Source organism: Panthera leo, chromosome D4, assembly GCF_018350215.1.
Source record: "Panthera leo isolate Ple1 chromosome D4, P.leo_Ple1_pat1.1, whole genome shotgun sequence".
NCBI classification, from domain to species: Eukaryota; Metazoa; Chordata; class Mammalia; order Carnivora; family Felidae; genus Panthera; species Panthera leo.
In genome coordinates, this window is record NC_056691.1 from 42,075,001 (window position 1) to 42,094,342 (window position 19,342).

The window sequence follows — 19,342 nt, forward strand, 5'->3', positions numbered from 1 at the left end:
TTGTGAACTTTTATAATAAGACTATCTTGATTTATGATGTCATGTTGACTTGATATTATTTTACTTTTTCCTTTTTTTAAAAAATAATATGTGACTGTTATTAGTCATCCGTTTTCAGGTGGTGGATGATTTAGCTAACAATGTTTTTTATAAGTTTGTGGTAGGTATATTTCTGCATTTCTAAAATCAATTTTAAATTAAATGTCAAGTTTTTGTAGAGATTCAGGCATTTCATAAGAAGGAAATTTTATATATGTAAAATTTTATATATGTACTTACTCTAACATATACTGTATGTTTTTATGCTATGTCTTCCAAGAGGATTTGAGTTGATTTTCAGAGAACATGTCAGTTTTCTCTGATACATATGTATACAGGTTAGAAATTTTATATGCATTCACATATTACAGATTTTAAACACACATGTATATTTAATATATACTTAATTTTCAGTGAGATTAGGGGAAATTATTTCCTTTGCTGAAGTATCATGTCCTTTTAAATGTTTTGTTTTGCAACAGGATACATTATTGACAGGTTTGAAATTTGTAAATTTCTTAAGTAAGATAATATGCATGAAATGCTTATCTATAGCTAGGAACACAATATTTTTTTTTACTAAATGGTAGTTACTATTATTTTAATATAGTAGGAAACAAATTACTATGATGAATTAAAATTTAATAAGGGAAAGCAATTTAACTTACAATTCTTTGTGATCGTTATGACTTTGACACAATTTTCTATTTATTAGGCATTATTCACTCAGCCCCTGTTCTATAATGCCATGCGATGTTGCTTCAACACAATTAGATATTTAATTTATATAATTCTTAACAGTTATTGACACAAAGCTTAAAGGTATCCCCTGTCCCCTTCTATGCTACATCTTCTACAGGACTTTTTGATCAAAATTACCTTTGTGGATCAATGTGAAAGAGAAGTTATATATTAATAATGGTCAGTTTAAAGAGAGAGTTCCAGTTGGAGGCATTTGGACACATACTCCATTGATCACTTCTCATCAGGATTAACTATGGTCTAACACCATACCCTTCATTATCTTTTAAGATTGTGAACTATAGAGGTGAACAAGGATTTTCGATATTAGAGAAAAAACTGTTGATACACATACTAATAACTTCTAGTAAGAAAATTGAACTTTTCAAGCATTCTAGGATTTTAAGGGCAATAGACAGAATGAACTTCCTCAGACAGGGGGACTGATAGTCTTGATTTCAGTAAGCCTTCTATGCAGTGGTTGAAATGATAATGACAAGTAAAGATAAATACATTTCTCATATACTAAATATATGTATATAATTATTAAGTTTTAAAAGCAAGCTTAGTATAGTATGGATGGGGGGCAAAAGGGTAACTTTACAGTGGAGTAGTCTGACAAATGCTACTTAATCTAGGTGATCAAGGTCAACATCAATAGTCAAACCATGTTGATACTATGTACCTTTGATATGATATAATGAAAATGGTACTTTACTTCTGTGATCTTCCATCCCTGAACTCATAACCCCAGTCTAATCATGAGAAAAATTTAGACAGATTCCAATGGAGGGCTATCCTACAGTGCACTACATATCATTTACTCATCAAAACTATCAGTGTTATCAAAAGGAAGGAAAGTCTGAAAAACTGTCAGAGCCAAGAGTTGCTGTCATGACAGGTGAATGTAATGTGATATTGTGGATGGGATCCTGGAACAGAAAAGGGATGTTATGTACAAACTATGGAGATTTGAATACATTATGGACTTAAGTTAAAAGTAAAGTGAATATTGTTTATTACTTGTAACAAATGTACAAAATATTAATTTTAGATGTTAATAATAGAGAACCTGGATGGGTGAGAGTGGGAGGTACAGGACTCTCTGTAACGTCTGCTTAGATTTTCTATAAGTGTAAAACTGCTCTGAAAAATTAAGCCTATTTTAAAAAGCAGATTAAAGGGCAGAATTACAATGGTTTTCCTTTTCTTTTTAACATCTGAGTAGTATAGCGCAAAGTTACCACTAGTGAACTGTAAGGGATGAAATTATAGAAAGATTTCCCATTTATATTTCTCTTATCTAACCTGAAAATTTTATAGTCAACTTTTATTCCTTTTATTTGAAGAAAAAATTTACATTTTGAAAAACTTTTAGTGATGTGTTCATTGTAAAATTTATTACTTTTAATAAAATTTAAAATTTAGTAAAATTTATTAATTCAAATACATGTGAAAAAAATAATGCACATATAATTTTTCCACTAAGAAATAACACTAAGTAAAACATTTTAAGGTTTATTTTTTTCCTATGCACGTTTGATGAAATCTGTTTCTATATAATATATTCGTTGGTAACTTGCTTTTCTCATTTAACATTTTGTCATGGATATCTTTCTGTATCAACCCTCAGCATGACTAGAATGCTAAGCCAAAAGCTTGATATGCTTTTATGTGCTTTGATGGCTTTGATGCATATTTCAAAATTTCTCTAGAAAATTTGTAGGGGTTTATAACTCCCACAACCATGTTCTCAAAATACAGAAGTAATAAACTGAGTCTGGCCAACATCTTAAAATTAGGAGATTTCTGTTAGAAGTCCTGATTCCTTCTTTTGAAAAATCAGCAGCTCTGGCAGTAGTGGGCCACATTCATTCCTCTAGGGAAACGGTTGGAGCTGAGTTGCTGTTGCCATATACCCTTGTTATGACCTGAGGTGAGGCAGAGTGTCATTTGACATTTCATTTTACTTATACTTTTAAAAGTGGTCATATTAAGAGAAATATGAAAATACTTATTGTGCATATATCTCTAGCAAAAGTGATAAAAGGAAAGAGGGGGAGAGGATAAGATTAAAAAAAAAAAAAACCCGGGAGAATGTAAAAGTTGTTTTGTGGATGTAAAGAATGTATATACGTGTTTAATACGTCTATAAAGCATCTCTGTTGAATGAATTCTAAAGCTATAATTTTAAAACAAACCGAAAACAACCCATTTTACTTATTTACTTACATTATCTTCCCAGCTTCTATGTGAATTTGAGTTCATCATTATTACAGTTTTTGAAGTTCTGTTATTGTTTGTTGAAGAATTCTGAAGGACTGCTCCTTAAATATGAAATCATTTATGATGATGATAGTATCCACTGTTGGAGCATTTTTAGTGTCTTCATGAATATTTGAATTTATCATTGCAGCTTCTTGACTGGATATTTGTATTTTTATATTCATATCTACTACATATAATTCATTATTAAATAAATAAACTATTTAAACTCATTTAAAGAACATGGGATTTCTTACTGGATACACCAATAAAACTAAAGTTATGTTATTTCCATTTTATTCTAAATTTTTGTTTCACCTTGAACAACTTCTTTAAAAATACCTTTGGTAAATGATAGGATATTAATATATTCTTCATAATTTTATTTAAAGGAACCTGGATAAGAGCAGGTAGCTTTTGAAAACTGTTCAGATTGCCAGCCCAATCAAACGGAATAGTTATAAACATTGTAAATTTGCTTACACGATAGGAAGAGAAAATAAAATAAATAATAATCATATGGTGATTACAGGTGGGAGGAAAGAATAGGGAAAAATCATTTAGAGTTTGAAATAAAAGTGCTTGAAGTATTTTAATTTGATATTTAAAGAACGGTACTGGAGTAAGTATTTAATATATTGTAAATGTGGTAACTACAATATAAACAACGCTGAGAAAAATATTTAGCAATATAATAGAATGACGGTTGGAAAACAAATCAAGTGATTTAAATAGACAAAAGTGTAACAATGTAAATAAATCAAAGATGACCTCTCTCATAAATAATTAGAAGTTTGAATTAGGGCAGTTTTTTTCCCTATTCCCTAAAAAAAGAAAAAGTTAAAACCAGAAAAGGGTAAAATTTTCCAACATTGATTCAAAAAAGTTAAACATGTGTATTCTTCTGATAGCCCTTAGGAATATCATTTAGGATGGATAAGGTTTCCACATTTTAAATGAAACTATTTTCAGGGCTGCTTGCTCTATATCCAATATGAGAATCTTGTGATTGTAATCTTGACTTTCTTTGCTGGAAATCAACAAAAACTTTGTTTGCACTATGATTTAGTGTTTTTGTTTTTTGTAAGTGGAGTGCTTAATTTGAAATACAGTATGTGCATGGATTTTAATGGTCTCAAATATATTCAGTTGAGATGGTAGTAGAATTTTATAGAATGCTGGTTTTTTTGAACTGACATTTCTAAAAGATATCCTACATACTTAATTTTTCTGTGATTTTTTTCTTATAATTACAATGTGATGCTTACCATTAACAGATTATCTGACATAGTAATAAATTTCAAGAGAGAATATAATGGGCTGTATTGACTGAAAATATCAGTCTTTTGTGTTGATGTTATTAAATTATGATACACTGAAAGACAATTAGACCTATAGTGCTGTTGGTTTCCTTTTACCAGGTTTATATTCAGTGGTATTATATGACTCATGATGATCAAATGGTGGCTGGAGTATTTTGTGAAGAAATACATATGTGTATAATTGTATTTTTGAAATAATTAATTTACTTATGAGTGGTATATTTCATGCAACCATGCTTTAAATTTTTTCTTCTGCAAATCTGTATGGCAATATTATTTGGGAAAATATTTATACAGACTCTTGGCTATTTTATTGGAAAATGCCATTCTATTAGGATAATAGAAGTTTAGCTAATTCTAGTTTATAGTTCATTATTGAAATGAAATTTTCCCTCTCTGAATACTTATTTATATAATGTAATATTATGGATAAGTGTTTGCACATATATAAATAATATACAAACATGCATATATATTTGCAGTTACGCTTTTTTTTAATAGGTATCTCAACGGCCATCTTTATCGAGCTTAGAAACTTTAATGGTCTCACAGAAGTCTGAAATCGAGTATTTACAGGAAAAACTAAAAATAGCAAATGAAAAACTCTCAGAGAACAAATCTACCAACAAGGATTCCTCAGAGAAGGGCATCTGGACAAGTACTGAAGGAAAACATAAGGTAGGGACATTTTGTCATTTTGTGAATTTGTCAGGATGAGGCTGGCAAGACAAGCAATGAAGTTAAAAAACAGCAGCATTTACTTCTCTGCTTATATTTCTGGAAGCTTGAAAAATGTTATATGCCAAATGCTTGATAAAAAATTGTTGTGAGTAGAGAGTTTTCCCCTTTTAAAAACTAAATAATATATCCCTAATTTAATTAAATATATTAGCAGTAGTATAGCTGTTTGCAGTAGATTAACATTCTTAGGTTAAAAAGTTTTGCTAAGTATATGCCTCATGTATCTAATTTATAGCTAAGCTAATCTAGGTAAAAAATCATTTTAAAGTAGTATTAGTTGTTAAAAGAAAAATATATCTTAATGTTTCTATTTCATTCAGATATGATATTTAAAATACTGCCCATGTAGATATAAATTATAAAGTGGAATTTAACATCAATTTATGGAATTTTATAATTTCATATTTAAACATGTAGCAACACAGAAAATAAGCAAATTTTCCATAGCATGTTTCTCATTTATTAGTGTCTAACTTTCCCTTTTTGTAGTATTTGTATTACAGTATATATACACTATAGTATGTATTCCTGTTAGGCTGCAAGAGAGTCTATGAACATTGACCAATATAAAAATTTTATAATATCACGTTATAAATATGTTATTGTATAACATTGTAAATATGTAAATTCTAGATACATAGAAAAGTAAGAAAATTTAGACATATTTTTCTCACACTTGTTACTTCAGCATAGAAAATTTTTTTATAAACAGAATACTGTGTTTTCCAAGATAATTGTTTTTAATTCTTTACATTTTTTCTATGAATAGAACTGTCTTAATAAAGGAAGTATTTAAAAAGATCCAAGTTACTATTACAGTCTTATTTACTCCCTGTAATATTATTAGTAGTTTTCAGAAGAGTGAGCTTTATATATGTACATATGTATTTATTTATTTATTTAAACATAACTGCATTAAACATTTCTTGCCATTTTGGAGTAGTTTCAGAGTATTGAGCTTTATTTAAATGAAAGAAAACATTCCTAAAATGGAGATACATTATAGGTCTAATTTGGTTGCTTGCTACATTGCTGAACTTAAAAAATGAAACACTTTGATGTTTCGTTGCTTTTAACAAAAGTCAAGAAAATGAGAGGGATATTTGGAACAAAATTTTCTTTCTTTTTCATAAGGACATGCAGTAAGTATGAACAATATGTTGCCCAGCTTAATAGTTGCTCTCACATATTCCTTCTCCAGATTGGTATATGAAGCTGTACATAATATAAACACACATTCTTGTCTCTAGTTAGCCACATTATAGTTAATGACCATATGGTCATTATGGTATAAGATCTACTGTCTGTTGTATTTATATTCCTCAAGCATATTGTTCCTTCAACTTCACAGTGTGTTAAACTATTTCAGAGGGAAAAAAATCCTTTCCCTCTTGTTTCTGGTTGTCCTATCAAGTGTAACCTTGGACCCTTATAGAGCAATTAGACCAGCCTCTATCCCCTCCTTTGTAATGAGGTTTCTTGCATTTCTGAGTCTATAACCCTTTAGTCTTCCCTAATGGGACATCATTATTCTGAAAGAAACAATGTAAATGTAAATGAATATTCTCATTAACGAGTCACAGAGAAACCTTTAGCGGTAGCACTGTGGTAATTCCGCTTGTTATTTCTCTGGTATTCCATGCAGGATTTTTTTTATAATTCATTATTAGTATTCAAAATTACTTGTTCTTTAATTTTGCATGTCTTTCATAATCCAGTGTTCCAACTAGTTCAACCATGTCCTTGTTTTATTCTCGAGGAACCACCTGTGAAACGTTCAAGGTCTTTGTCCCCAAAGAGTTCTTTCACAGACTCAGAGGAGCTGAGGAAGCTGAGGAAAGCTGAAAGAAAGATTGAAAACTTAGAGAAGGCGCTACAACTAAAGGTGAACATTAAATCATTTCTTTAGTAATAACCTTGCAAAGATAAAGATATACCAAAGTAAACATTCCCTTTACAAATCACTGCTTATCATTTATCTTTCCTGAATTTAATTACGTGTATAAAAATGTATCATCGTTTGGTCTTGCGTCTTAGATAATAAAGTAACAAAAAAAATTTGCTGCTTGTAAGTAAATATTTATCCACTACTTTAAAATTGTTTGGAAAAAAAATAAAATTGTTTGGAAAAAAATAAAATTGTAAAAAAATAAAATTATTTGGGAAGATTTTGGCTTAATATTGGGAATAAATTTCTTATAGCTCCTCAGAGACAAAAAAAAAAATAGAAGTATAGCAAGTAGAGAATTTTTCATAGTTCTCTATATGTGATAAGCATATAAAAAGAAAAGTGAGTTAAAAACTATACTCACCTAGCTCAAGTCACTTACAATTGTCCTTTAAAGACAAATTACATAGTTAAAATGGCAAATATGTTATTTTTTCCATTTGACTATATTGAGGGTTTTTATTTTTTCTGAATTTAATATGGCTAAACTTGTGATTTTTTATGCACCACTACCCAAAGGCCTGTACTATTTGAGAAGTAGCCATTTAATTGAGTCTCAAATAGTTTTAAGACATTTTATGACAAGACCATTGTTTAACACATGATTAGAATCCAATACATTTAAAGCTCAGATTCTTTGTCATATAATATAGGTTATTCTTAGGGAGAAAAAAGTTTGTCTTCTATTATGTGTGCTGTGGAATAAGATGTGGTTTTGAGGTATAGTTAACCTAAGCTACAATTAATACTTTTTTCTGCCTTTCCACTAAACAATAATTTATATTTATAGAGTTAAACTTTAGTTCTAAAAGAAAGGAAAATTATCATCTCTTTTTCTACAAAAAATAAAATGATCAGATGACATCAACTTGCTAGTATTTAACCTACTTGAAATTTATACACCTGGAGTTACTGATTTGTTTACTTGGTTCATTTATTATTACTATTTTTTGTAATCTCTATACCCATCATGAGGCTTGAAGTCACAACCCCGAGGTCAAGAGTCACATGGTCTTCCAACTGAACCAGCTAGGTGTCCCACACCTGGAGTTACTTGCTAATGTGTTTGTTTACTCAATAACAACTTACTGAGCAGTGCAACTAGCCAAACAAGTCACTTGTAAAAAAGGAGACTCTTAGATAACTATCATTCAAGACCCTTTCTCTAGTTAAGAAGATGCTATATGAGCAGTTTGAATCTAGTACATTAGTGTAAACATGGGAGTACACACAGGATATTAAGGGCATGTTTAGGAAGCCATGTTATCATCTTCCTCCTTTTGCATAATTCTTGAAATTCACATACCAAGGCTTCTATCCTGTATTAATCTGGGTTCTTCAGAGAAACAGAACCAGTAGGATAGAACCCTTTCAGTTTTCCTAATGAGGTGTCATTATTCTGAAAAAGATCTATATCTAATCTATATCTATATATCTATATCCATCTATCTGTCTATCTCAAGAGAGAGAAAGAGAGAAACAGACATAGATAGATTGATTTACTGTAAGGAATTGGGTCATACAATTATGGAGTCTGAGAAGTCTAAGATCTACAGTTGTCAAACTGGAAAGCTGGAGAGCCAGTGGTATGGTTTCAGCCTGGGTCCAAAGGCCTGAAAACCAGGAAGCTGATGGTATAAGTTCCAGTCCCAATCTGAATCTGAGTCCAAAGGGACAAAACCAATGTCTCAGCTAAAAAGCAAAAAAAATAAAAATAAAATAAAAGCATTCTTTCTTATGCAGCCTTTTATTCAACTCAGGCCTTTGGTGATTTGGATGAATCCTATCACTTTGGGAAGGACAGTATGCTTTACTCAGTCTTCTGATTCACATGTTCCTTTTGTACAAAAACACCCTCACAGATACGCCCAGGAAAAATGATTAACCTAATATCTGATCAGTCAAGTTGACACATAAAATTAACTCACATATCCCACTCAATAGTAACAGATCTCCACGTACTTGCCCCCAAACTCTCTGAGTCTTGGACATGGCAGGAAGGAATAGAGCAATTAAGATATTTTTAGATCTATCCTCTTCTACCTCTTGAATTTCTTGCTTGAAAAAGAGTCTCAGAAGCATTGTACTAATTTCTTACTGCTTTTTCCTAACAACTACACTTTTGGATGAGGCTTCAAGCTTATTTTCAGAGTACAATGCTTTCTTCACACAATTTCTTGTTCATTTATACTTCTTCTGTATTCCTTTTTTTCTTCAACGTTTTTTTATTTATTTTTGGGACAGAGAGAGACAGAGCATGAACGGGGGAGGGGCAGAGAGAGAGGGAGACACAGAATCGGAAACAGGCTCCAGGCTCCGAGCCATCAGCCCAGAGCCTGACGCGGGGCTCGAACTCAAGGACCGCGAGATCGTGACCTGGCTGAAGTCGGACGCTTAACCGACTGCGCCACCCAGGCGCCCCTGTATTCCTTTTTGAAGTTGGTTAGTGATAATTATGAATTTCAAATGTATGTTTTCTTCTATAGATTTGCAAGATAAGGGGAAAATGCGAGTAGATGTTTTTCACTGTATTTTGTCATTTAGTAGGAAAGGATTTCTTGTTTTGAAAGAGCAAAATAGTTGAATGAAAAAAGCACTATAATCAAGACCATTTATCCAAAGAAGTAGGTAAACAAAACCTGTAAAGTAAAAGCAATTCCAAAGAGAGTGATTGGGTCCAGGATACTTTTTAATTTACAGCCTTATTTTAGTAAGTATACCTATCATATTTAGTGAAGACACGAAACTTCTTCCTGTATTTCTCTTAATTAGGCTTTAGTATTAATATTATTACTGTTGCTCAAGTGCATGTGAATATAAGGTAAGATAAGAAGTAATGATGTGTCTGTAATAGTTTCTTGGGGCTGCCATGGCAAACTACCACAACCTGCCTGGCTTACAAGAACAGAAATTTATTGACTCAAAGTCCTGGAGGCCACAAAGTTCCAAAATCAAGATGTCCATAGGGTTAGTTCCTTCTGAAGCCTGTGAGGGAGAGAATCCATTTCTCTCTTCTAGTTTCTAATAGTCTCAGGTGTTCCTCCATGTATAGATGGCACTCTCCCTGTGTCTTCATACTTCACACCATCTTCCCTCAATGTGTGTGTCTCTCTGTGTGTCTAAATTTCTCCTTGTTATAAAGACACCAGTCAATTGGATTAGGACCTATCCTATCCTAAGGATCTCATTTTAACTTAATTACCTCTGTAAAGACGTATACCAAGGGGTTAGTACTCGAACATACCTTTCTGAAGGGGATTTATTTCAACCCCCAACAGTGTCTTATGGTTTTTAATATGCATTTTTTGGTCATGGTGCTCCTTTTGTAGACCATTACCCATTAATACCTATTGATATTTATCATGGCCTTCCCATATTAGTATTCTACTGAATACTGCTCTGCCAGAAGCTAATGGGAATATGACAGAGAAAAATGTTCTGTGCTCAATTATCATAAGCAGTGGATTAAAATCTCTTTTTTTCTGTGAGCTGTTAAGATATCAGTGTGTACTGTGAATCTATAGAAAGGTATAATTTATTTCCCAGATCTACTTGATTATATTAATAATAGGTATATTAATATACCTATTAATATTTCACAAAAAACTATTGTCCATGGAAGATACCTGTTGGAACTACTAAACTAAACACGTGCTCCATGGCACAGTAGATAGCTGTGAGCACTGAGGCTGACACGGGGTTTGATTCCATGAACTGTGAGATCATGCCTGAGCCAAAATCAAGAATCAGATGCTTAACTGACTGAGCCACCTAGGTCCCCTGCAGTAGATACATTTAGGTCCCAAGTTGATCACCAAGGTGGACTGTAGGGAAAGCAGGACAAATAAGCTTCTCCAGATAACCTCTACCATGGAACAATGTATGTGCACTTTGATATATTGAAATGCTCCTTACTGTATCAGTAGTAAGTCATGCATATTATTCTGATACTAGTAATGAATTATGTAAAAATATTTGTACATTATCTTGTTTAGCTTATTTCTGTGAATTGTTGTACATATTTTCAAGATGAGTGACCAAAGTTGTAAATAAAAGAACCAATAGTAATAAAAGAGTTGAAAACTGTTATTCTAAACATCCCAACCATTTCCAAATCCTGACTTCCTAAGTGTAGTTATCTAACAATGTATAAACTATAATTTGGAAAGCAATGCATCTGAGTTTTATGAAATCTTTACTATTCTTGGGATCACTAATGCCGTGAATCTCTGTTTTATGGACTTTAATGCATTTGATAACTTGATTCTATTCTCACTTTTCTATACCATTTAATAACATCAGTGTGTCCTTTGAATATAGTTTATATGTCTTTTTATTTTTCAATGCTCTAATATGCATTCTTTATACATTCAACTTTATACACTTTGCTAAAATTAATCATCGGTGGAATCCTTGGTATTTTATGAAAGGTTTTTCTTTTTTTAACTTTTTAAAAACCTTGCTATTATTCTATGAAGATTGAGCCACTGTTTTATTAACAGTACTCATATTCTTAGTTTGCCTCATGCCTGTCATGGAGCCTTTGACCAAATTAGTAGATTAGATCAAGACTCATTTTTATTCTTATGAACTCAAAAGTAAAATTGCAGGGGCGCCTGGGCGGCTCAGTCAGTTAAGCGGCCGACTTCGGCTCAGGTCATGATCTCGCGGTTCGTGAGTTTGAGCCCCGCATCGAGCTCTGTGCTGACCGCTCAGAGCCTGGAGCCTGTTTCAGATTCTGTGTTTCCCTCTCTCTCTGACCCTCCCCCATTCATGCTCTGTCTCTCTCTGTCTCAAAAATAAATAAACGTTAAAAAATATATTTTAAAAAAAAGTAAAATTGCAGATACCATGAAACAAAGTCCCTTGTTACAATCTTTCTATTTTCTAATGTTTTAGTCCTTCACACTTGTTTGTATATAGAAATTAGAGCCTCTAGTTTGGCTAGTTTAATTGCAAAATATAGTGAAGGTGGTCAGTAAGTGTTTTATTGAGTGATCTAATTAATAAATGGACCTAATTCAGTGACTCCCCTTGGGATATTTTTGAGTGTATCCTCTTGGGAAAGTGTAGCGATTAGTGATATTAAATATATCTTTCAGTCTTTACATTTGATTTTGTTATAAGATCTTTGGGTACAGTATTTCCCAAATGAAGTACTATGGTTTTGACTTAGGCAATTATAGTCAAATGAGACTTAAAGAATCATAATCCAAACTATGGTTAATTTGTATTTGTTATAATATAAAAAAATATTTTGATTATTCTTTCTACACATTAAATATTTCTTTTGAGATAGTTAACTTTTGCCTGAAGACTTCAGCTAAATCTGTTCTTGCACTAAAATAGGGAAAAATGTTTTTCTTTGAATATATATTATCTATCTATGTATCTACTTATCTATCCTATATTTACATATCTCTATAATTCTGTCTATTTGTAAAGTAGGCCAAAGGAACAATAGTCTCTAGGACTTATTTAACCCATGTGTTAAAATTTGTTAGTAGCATTCTCAAAGGACAAATCTATGGATGAAACTGCATTTTAAAATAATAATTGTTATAAATTATGCCTATCAAGTTGATTTGTGAAATAATCCCTAGTTTACTTTCATTTGTAATAATTTAGATCTTAGTAATTTTATAAGGAATATGTAAATACTCCAGCATTAGTTGTAGTAAATTATGAAGCATGCGTTATTAAAGGAGAAAGCTCCTCTATAAAACTACTTTCCCATAATCACTACTTAATGGAGGGAGCCCCCTATTTCAATTACTATAGAAAAATCAAAACTTTTTGCTAATATGAAATACATTACACCAAAGTTTTACAGAGGTGGCTACGGTGAGTGCTTTGTTTAAGTATTATGCCTAAGACAGAGTCTGGCATATTGTGGGTGACATTTAGGACTCAGGAAATTTTTATTGAGTCTTAATCTTCGGTTTAATAGCCTAAGATAGTTGATTTCTCTATAAGAACTAGGGAAAATATTGGGTATAAATTCAGTGATTAGTGGAAGCTGAGACAGTACTGTAAAATGCTAAAATAATGATAGTACTAACAATAAGAAACTCCATTTGTTCCATAGACTTAACAGAAGATTTTTTGTGAAAGACAACACAAAAAATCTGGATATCCCATTTGATTAATTTTTACTTGTTGGGCAGTCTTTTATTTATTTTTAAAAATTTTTTTTGGGGGGTGGGCTAAAACACTTTTAATAACCATCACAGGTAATTTTGATGCAGGTGGTCAGTGGGCACCACTATAATTGAATGTTTTAACATCATTTTTATTTTTATTTTTATTTAATTATTTTTGTAGCTTTATGTAATTTATTTATTTTTTATTTTTTTAAATTTACATCCAAATTAGTTAGCATATAGTGCAACAGTGATTTCAGGAATAGACTCCTTAGTGCCCCTTACCCATTTAGCCCATCCCCCCTCCCACAACCCCTCCAATAACCCTCAGTTTGTTCTCCATATTTATGAGTCTTTCCTGTTTTGTCCTCCTCCCTGTTTTTATATTATTTTTGTTTCCCTTCCCTATGTTCATCTGTTTTGTCTCTTAAAGTCCTCATATGAGTTAAGTCATATGATTTTTGTCTTTCTCTGACTAATTTCACTTAGCATAATACCCCCCAGTTCCATCCACGTAGTTGCGAATGGCAAGATTTCATTCTTTTTGACTGCCAAGTAATACTCCATTGTATATATACACACCACATTTTCTTTATCCATTCATCCACCGATGGACATTTGGGCTCTTTCCATACTTTGGCTATTGTTCATAGTGCTGCAAAAAACATGGGGGTGCATGTGTCCCTTTGAAACAGCACACCTGTGTCCTGTGGATAAATGCCTAGTAGTGCAATTGCTGGGTCATAGGGTTGTTTTATTTTTAATTTTTTGAGGAACCTCCATACTGTTTTCCAGAGTGGCTGCACCAGCTTGCATTCCCACCAACAATGCAAAAGAGATCCTCTTTCTCCGCATCCTCTCCAACATCCTTGCAACAGTTGTTGCCTGAGTGGTTAATGTTAGCCATTCTGACACGTGTGAGGTGGTATCTCATTGTGGTTTTGATTTGTATTTCCCTGATGATGAGTGATGTTGAGCATTTTTTCATGTGTCGGTTGGCCATCTGGATGTCTTCTTTGGAGAAGTGTCTATTCACGTCTTTTGTTGTTGGGCAGTCTTTTAAATTCTTTTTACTCAGAGCTTCTAGGGACTCTTAACACAGACTTTTAATGATTCCAAAACACTGGGTTTGTATGTAATCATTTCTAAGAAATTCATTGTAAAATAAGAGTTTGTGGGGAAGGATTTTGATTCAATGAAGAGTAATTAGAGAAAGCTATTTTAGAATTTAACAAAATATTCAGCTTAACTATGTTCATTTGAAAATTGTGTTTTGGGGGCACTTGGGAGGCTCAGTCAGTTTAAGCAGCCAAGGTTTGGTTTGTAAATTTGGTTTATGAGTTCAAGCTCCATGTCGGGCTGTGTTGACAGTGCAGGACCTGCTTCAGAGTCCCTCTCTCCCTCTCTCTACCCTTCCCCTGTTCGTGCTCGCTCTCTCTCTTTTGTGTGTATGCTCTGTCTCCCTCCCTCTCTCAAAATAAAGAAGTAAACTTTAAAAAAGAAAAGAAAAGAAAATTGTGTTTTGACATGAATCTTTTTAATACCTATACATTTCTTATAATTATTTTATTAATAAGTTTATAGTATATCCTGTTTAAAATCCTAATAAATCTGATTAGTTCTTAAAGAATTCTAATAAACACAATGAACTTATCTTCATTTATGAGGAAGTAACATTATTAATTATTACTTTTCTATTTGGTTAATTTAAATTATTTCACCTAAGTTTAGAAAGCTTATCATTTACAGAAGTAAAGTGATGTTTGGATTGTTTACCAACAGTAGGGAAAACTTAAGGTCAAGGGTAAATCATCCTGGGGTGCCTGGGTGGCTCAGTTAAGCATCAGACTTGAGCTAAGGTCATGATCTTGTGGTCTGTGAGTTCGAGCCCAGCATTGGTCTTTGTGCTGACAGCTTGGAGCCTGGAGCCTGCTTTGGATTCTGTGTCTCCCTCTCTCTCTGCCCCTCCACCACTCACACTCTGTTAATAAATAAACATTAAAAATTTTTTCTTAAAAGGGGTAAATCATTCTTTTGTCTTAGAATAGGAGAGATATAAATAGCTTTTATTTTAAAGATGGAGAAACTGGGACACACTGAATTTTAGTAACTATGTCAAGATAAAATATACTAACTGTGAGCAGGAAGAGTTGAACTCTTATCAGCACTTAACACTCTGCATGTAATAGACTCTTAATATATGGTTCTTCAGTTGAAATGAGCAAAATTCAATTCAGTATCCTGAATTTTTAACCATGGTATTAAACCATGCTACTCTTTAGCAAGTTTGCAGTATCTGTAATCTGTTTATCTTCTAAAGCTCTTCAGGATAGCGTTTATTCTGATTGCCCCTTTCAAGTGATGCCATTCTCGTGCGTTTTCATCAAGCACTTCCATTTCCAGATGGCATACAGACGCTTGGTGCACACAGGACTCAGATACTTCCTAATAACTACTTGAGAGATTTATTGAAGTTATCCTACTAGACCTACATTCAAAGTGGAATGACAAAATATCCATACTGTTGAGACAGGTAGAATTGCAGCAAAATAATGCAAACTCTGTAAGTATTATCTCACTGTTGAGATGAGAGGTAGATGGTTCAGGAATCCATGAATTTGGCTTCTTCATGATAAGGACATCAGTTAATACCTGGGAAAATGAAAGGGAAGAAAGCTAACTTCTGCTTTGTGCCTCTACCGGGCAAGCATAGTGCCAGTGGCTTTACCTGCATATTTGCTCATTTAATTTAGTCATCATTATTTAAATCTCTGTGCTCTTTTCAGTATTTTACAGAAAAAGAAATTGAATTAATTTAAATAGTATTCTTAAGACTATTCAGCCAACATGAGAAAGCTCTAAGAATAAATTTCAGATTTTTCTGACTGCCATGTGCCTACTCATTTCACCTCACCGTAATGTTAGAGAGTACCTGTTGCCTCCACTAAATAACTATACAGGTTCCTTCATATAGAAATATGAAAAAGTTTAAAAAACAAATTTGAAATTCACATGGTTAAATTCAAGGAGTTACTTTACTTTGAGAAACAGTGCATATGTAACATAAATACATCCTCTAGGAACTGAAAATTTGGCCTTGATAAGTTCCTTTTTGTGGGTATATCTAAATGAAGACATATTTCATGTACTCTATTTTGAACACTTAGAAGTTGTTGACTTTAATGGTATAACCCAGTAATGTTTCTATGACCTCTTCAAGAGTACAAAGCCCAGTTCTTCCATTTCGATTCTGTACAATGCAGCCCAGAATGTTACACTATGCTACTTCAGACATAGGTCCAAACTGATTTTTTTCCTCCTGTGTAATCCCTATGCTTTGTATTAAGCGAATCATAAATCCATGGGCAGAAGCATTGATCTTACTACGATTAGTGTTTTTACACTAATTCTATGCATTTATAATTACGAAAATAAAATTTTGTTATATACAGACTAATCCTTTTGTTGAAAAAGAAATTAAAATTCTGTAAAATTGACTCAAATATTTGTATGTGTACTAATTGACTACAGGGAAAGGAATGGAACTAATTTGACAGCAAAATTTTGAAATTACTAAGCTTAAAAAAAATGCAGTGCATCTGTTGAATTTACCAAGCAAACCTATTTTGTGACTTTAAGAATCCTTCCCTTTTTTCTGTTTAAATAAGTATTACAAATTAATTTATATTTACTGTTTACTTTCAAATTTCATATTTAGATGGGAACCTTTTATTTGCAACATTATACTCATACTTTTTAAAACTTGTGTACTTGCTTTTTTGTGTTCTACAGAGCCAAGAAAATGATGAGCTAAGAGATGCCCATGAAAAACGCAAGGAAAGGCTACAGATGTTACAGACCAACTACAGAGCAGTAAAAGAGCAATTAAAACAGTGGGAAGAAGGCAGTGGCATGTGAGTTACATAGCTCATAAAGGCATTTCCCTAAATATTAAATGGAATCGAGTAGCATTGTATAGGTGTTTTAATGGCTTTTGTTTGATTTTAAAGAAATTACGTGGTATTCAAATCTTTCTTGTGAAGTTTTGAATAGATAATACAATAAATGAAAGCAGATAAATATGCTAGCAATAACTATAGATATTCCTATCATTTGCAGATTTCATAATGTAGGTGATGATGAATTATTGTATACACTTAAATATCAATAGAGTAGATTAGTAAAGTAGATAACTTAATGCAAAATTAGTTCATACCCAAATGATTGAAAAAGTAAATAAATAAAATAATGGTAATACAAAGTTTATAACTCTTTAATTGAAAGACCAGAGAAATATGAAATTCACATATATAGTTAACTATCTTAAAACTACTTCAACCTAGTATGCAATTTGAAAATCTTTACTATCCATCAGTTTGTTCTGCAGCTTATCTGAATGAATTGGCGGTCTCAGTTCAATTGCTCTGAACAGGTGTTCAGATCTTGGTTAGTCGTAAGTGGCTCCCCTGTTAACAGTATCAACAGAGGGCAAAGGACTGAATGAGTACAGAAAATCTACTACCCTCTCATCTTTTGAGATGGATCCTTTAGGGCAATGTTGATGATACACATTGGTCTGTTCTGTAGAGAAATACTGTTTCTAAATTGGCCAGTACAGCACTTTTACAAAATAAAAACGAAGAGTTTGTTTTATGTACAGAAATTGAAAACATAAAGGGCATTTGGCATGTTTTGTAGGTAATTGTCACATCTAATTTTTTCTTTTGAAGAATGGAAAATGTTTCATATCACTTGTCAGTAAAGTAGTGATAAAGCAATTTGTCCTGCATTTAGCCTCTGCTCACCTAACTTTAGTAGTCACTAGAAGTGTGAAAACTACTTTCTGACATATTTACTGATGATAGCTTGTTTTAAGAGAAAGTGCATATATGGCATTCAGATTGGTTGGCAAAAAATTCTAGATGAGTTGATTGCTTATAATCCTTTTTTAGAAAGTGGCCATCCTGCAATATATGTTTTATTATTACTAGAATGAATAGAGAGAAATAGACCTAAGACTGTCATATTTCTGCTTAAATGTTTGCTTTCTGTAGTAGCAGGTTAGTCTTTTGGAAATTTTCACACAGGATTTTAATTTCTACATACTTAGGTTTGAGGAAATTCATTCCATAAATAGCTTGAATTTAGAAATTTGGTCAATATATGTTTTTAAATTTTAGGGAGTGTATAAATAAATTTACATTGCATTTTGAACATATTAAGGAAGAAAACAACTTCATTTTAAAAATAGGACTCCTATCAGAAAAATAAAGAGAGCAGATCCCCAACAACTTCGCCAAGAAGATTCTGATGCTGTGTGGAATGAACTGGCCTATTTCAAAAGGGAGAACCAGGAGCTAATGATTGAAAAGTGAGTTTCTTTTTTAACAACATGGACTTAGATAAACATTTGGGAGAAATTTTTTGTGGCTTAAAGGTCGTGAGAGAAATACCTTATAAAATTTGAAAATGAAATAATCTGGTTTTTGTTAATAAAAATAAAGAAAAAAAAAGAATAGCTTTTTAAATATATATATATGTATAATGCAATAACAAGTTGCACATTTGCTAGCTCTAGCCGAAACTGTATAATATGATCTAGGGATTGTGTTAATTAATGTGGCTCTCATCTGTTGGAGGTGTCGCTCTTCATTAGCTTGTATTTTAGACACTGCCGTGCTTCATTTTTGGAATGAGGTGGAGAGGGGATAACCTAGCCAGCCATCCTTGTTTGATCTCCTAGATACATACGCAATGCAGAATGCCTGAGCTCTCTTGGTTCCCTGCCCTGTCCTGCTAATCCCAGCTGAGCTCATTATGGTGTAGCCTTGCTGCTACTCTTGGAGCCAGAGCTGTCCAAGCTAATTACTGGTAGCAGCAGAACTGCCTGTTAAGGGTCTGGTATGGATCTGCTAACATGGTCCTTGGTAGTGACCTGCAAAAGACACGAGGGAATTGCTTTCTTTCTTGCTGTGCACTGCCTGTCCTTTGGGCTTAATGCTGATCCCTCCACATAGGTCTTTTAGCTGCCCTAAGTATAAAACTTGATGAAGGATACTCATATTTTAGAAAACATACAGTTTTCTTGCTTGATCTTATAATTCACAGGCTATTATATTCAGCTTGGCAAAGACAGAACACTT

At 32.6% G+C, this 19,342-nt stretch overlaps 1 protein-coding gene across 2 annotated transcripts in view; it reads left to right on the forward strand.

Moving 5' to 3' along the window:
* The window catches only part of CNTLN (centlein), a 313,278-nt gene that overhangs the window by 154,550 nt on the left and 139,386 nt on the right, over positions 1–19,342 (forward strand). For both annotated transcript variants that reach the window (XM_042913157.1, XM_042913158.1), the window contains exons 9-12: positions 4,869–5,045; positions 6,868–6,993; positions 16,992–17,113; positions 18,451–18,570. In XM_042913157.1, coding sequence (XP_042769091.1) covers positions 4,869–5,045; positions 6,868–6,993; positions 16,992–17,113; positions 18,451–18,570 — 545 coding nt within the window. The remainder of the gene's footprint in view (positions 1–4,868; positions 5,046–6,867; positions 6,994–16,991; positions 17,114–18,450; positions 18,571–19,342) is intronic.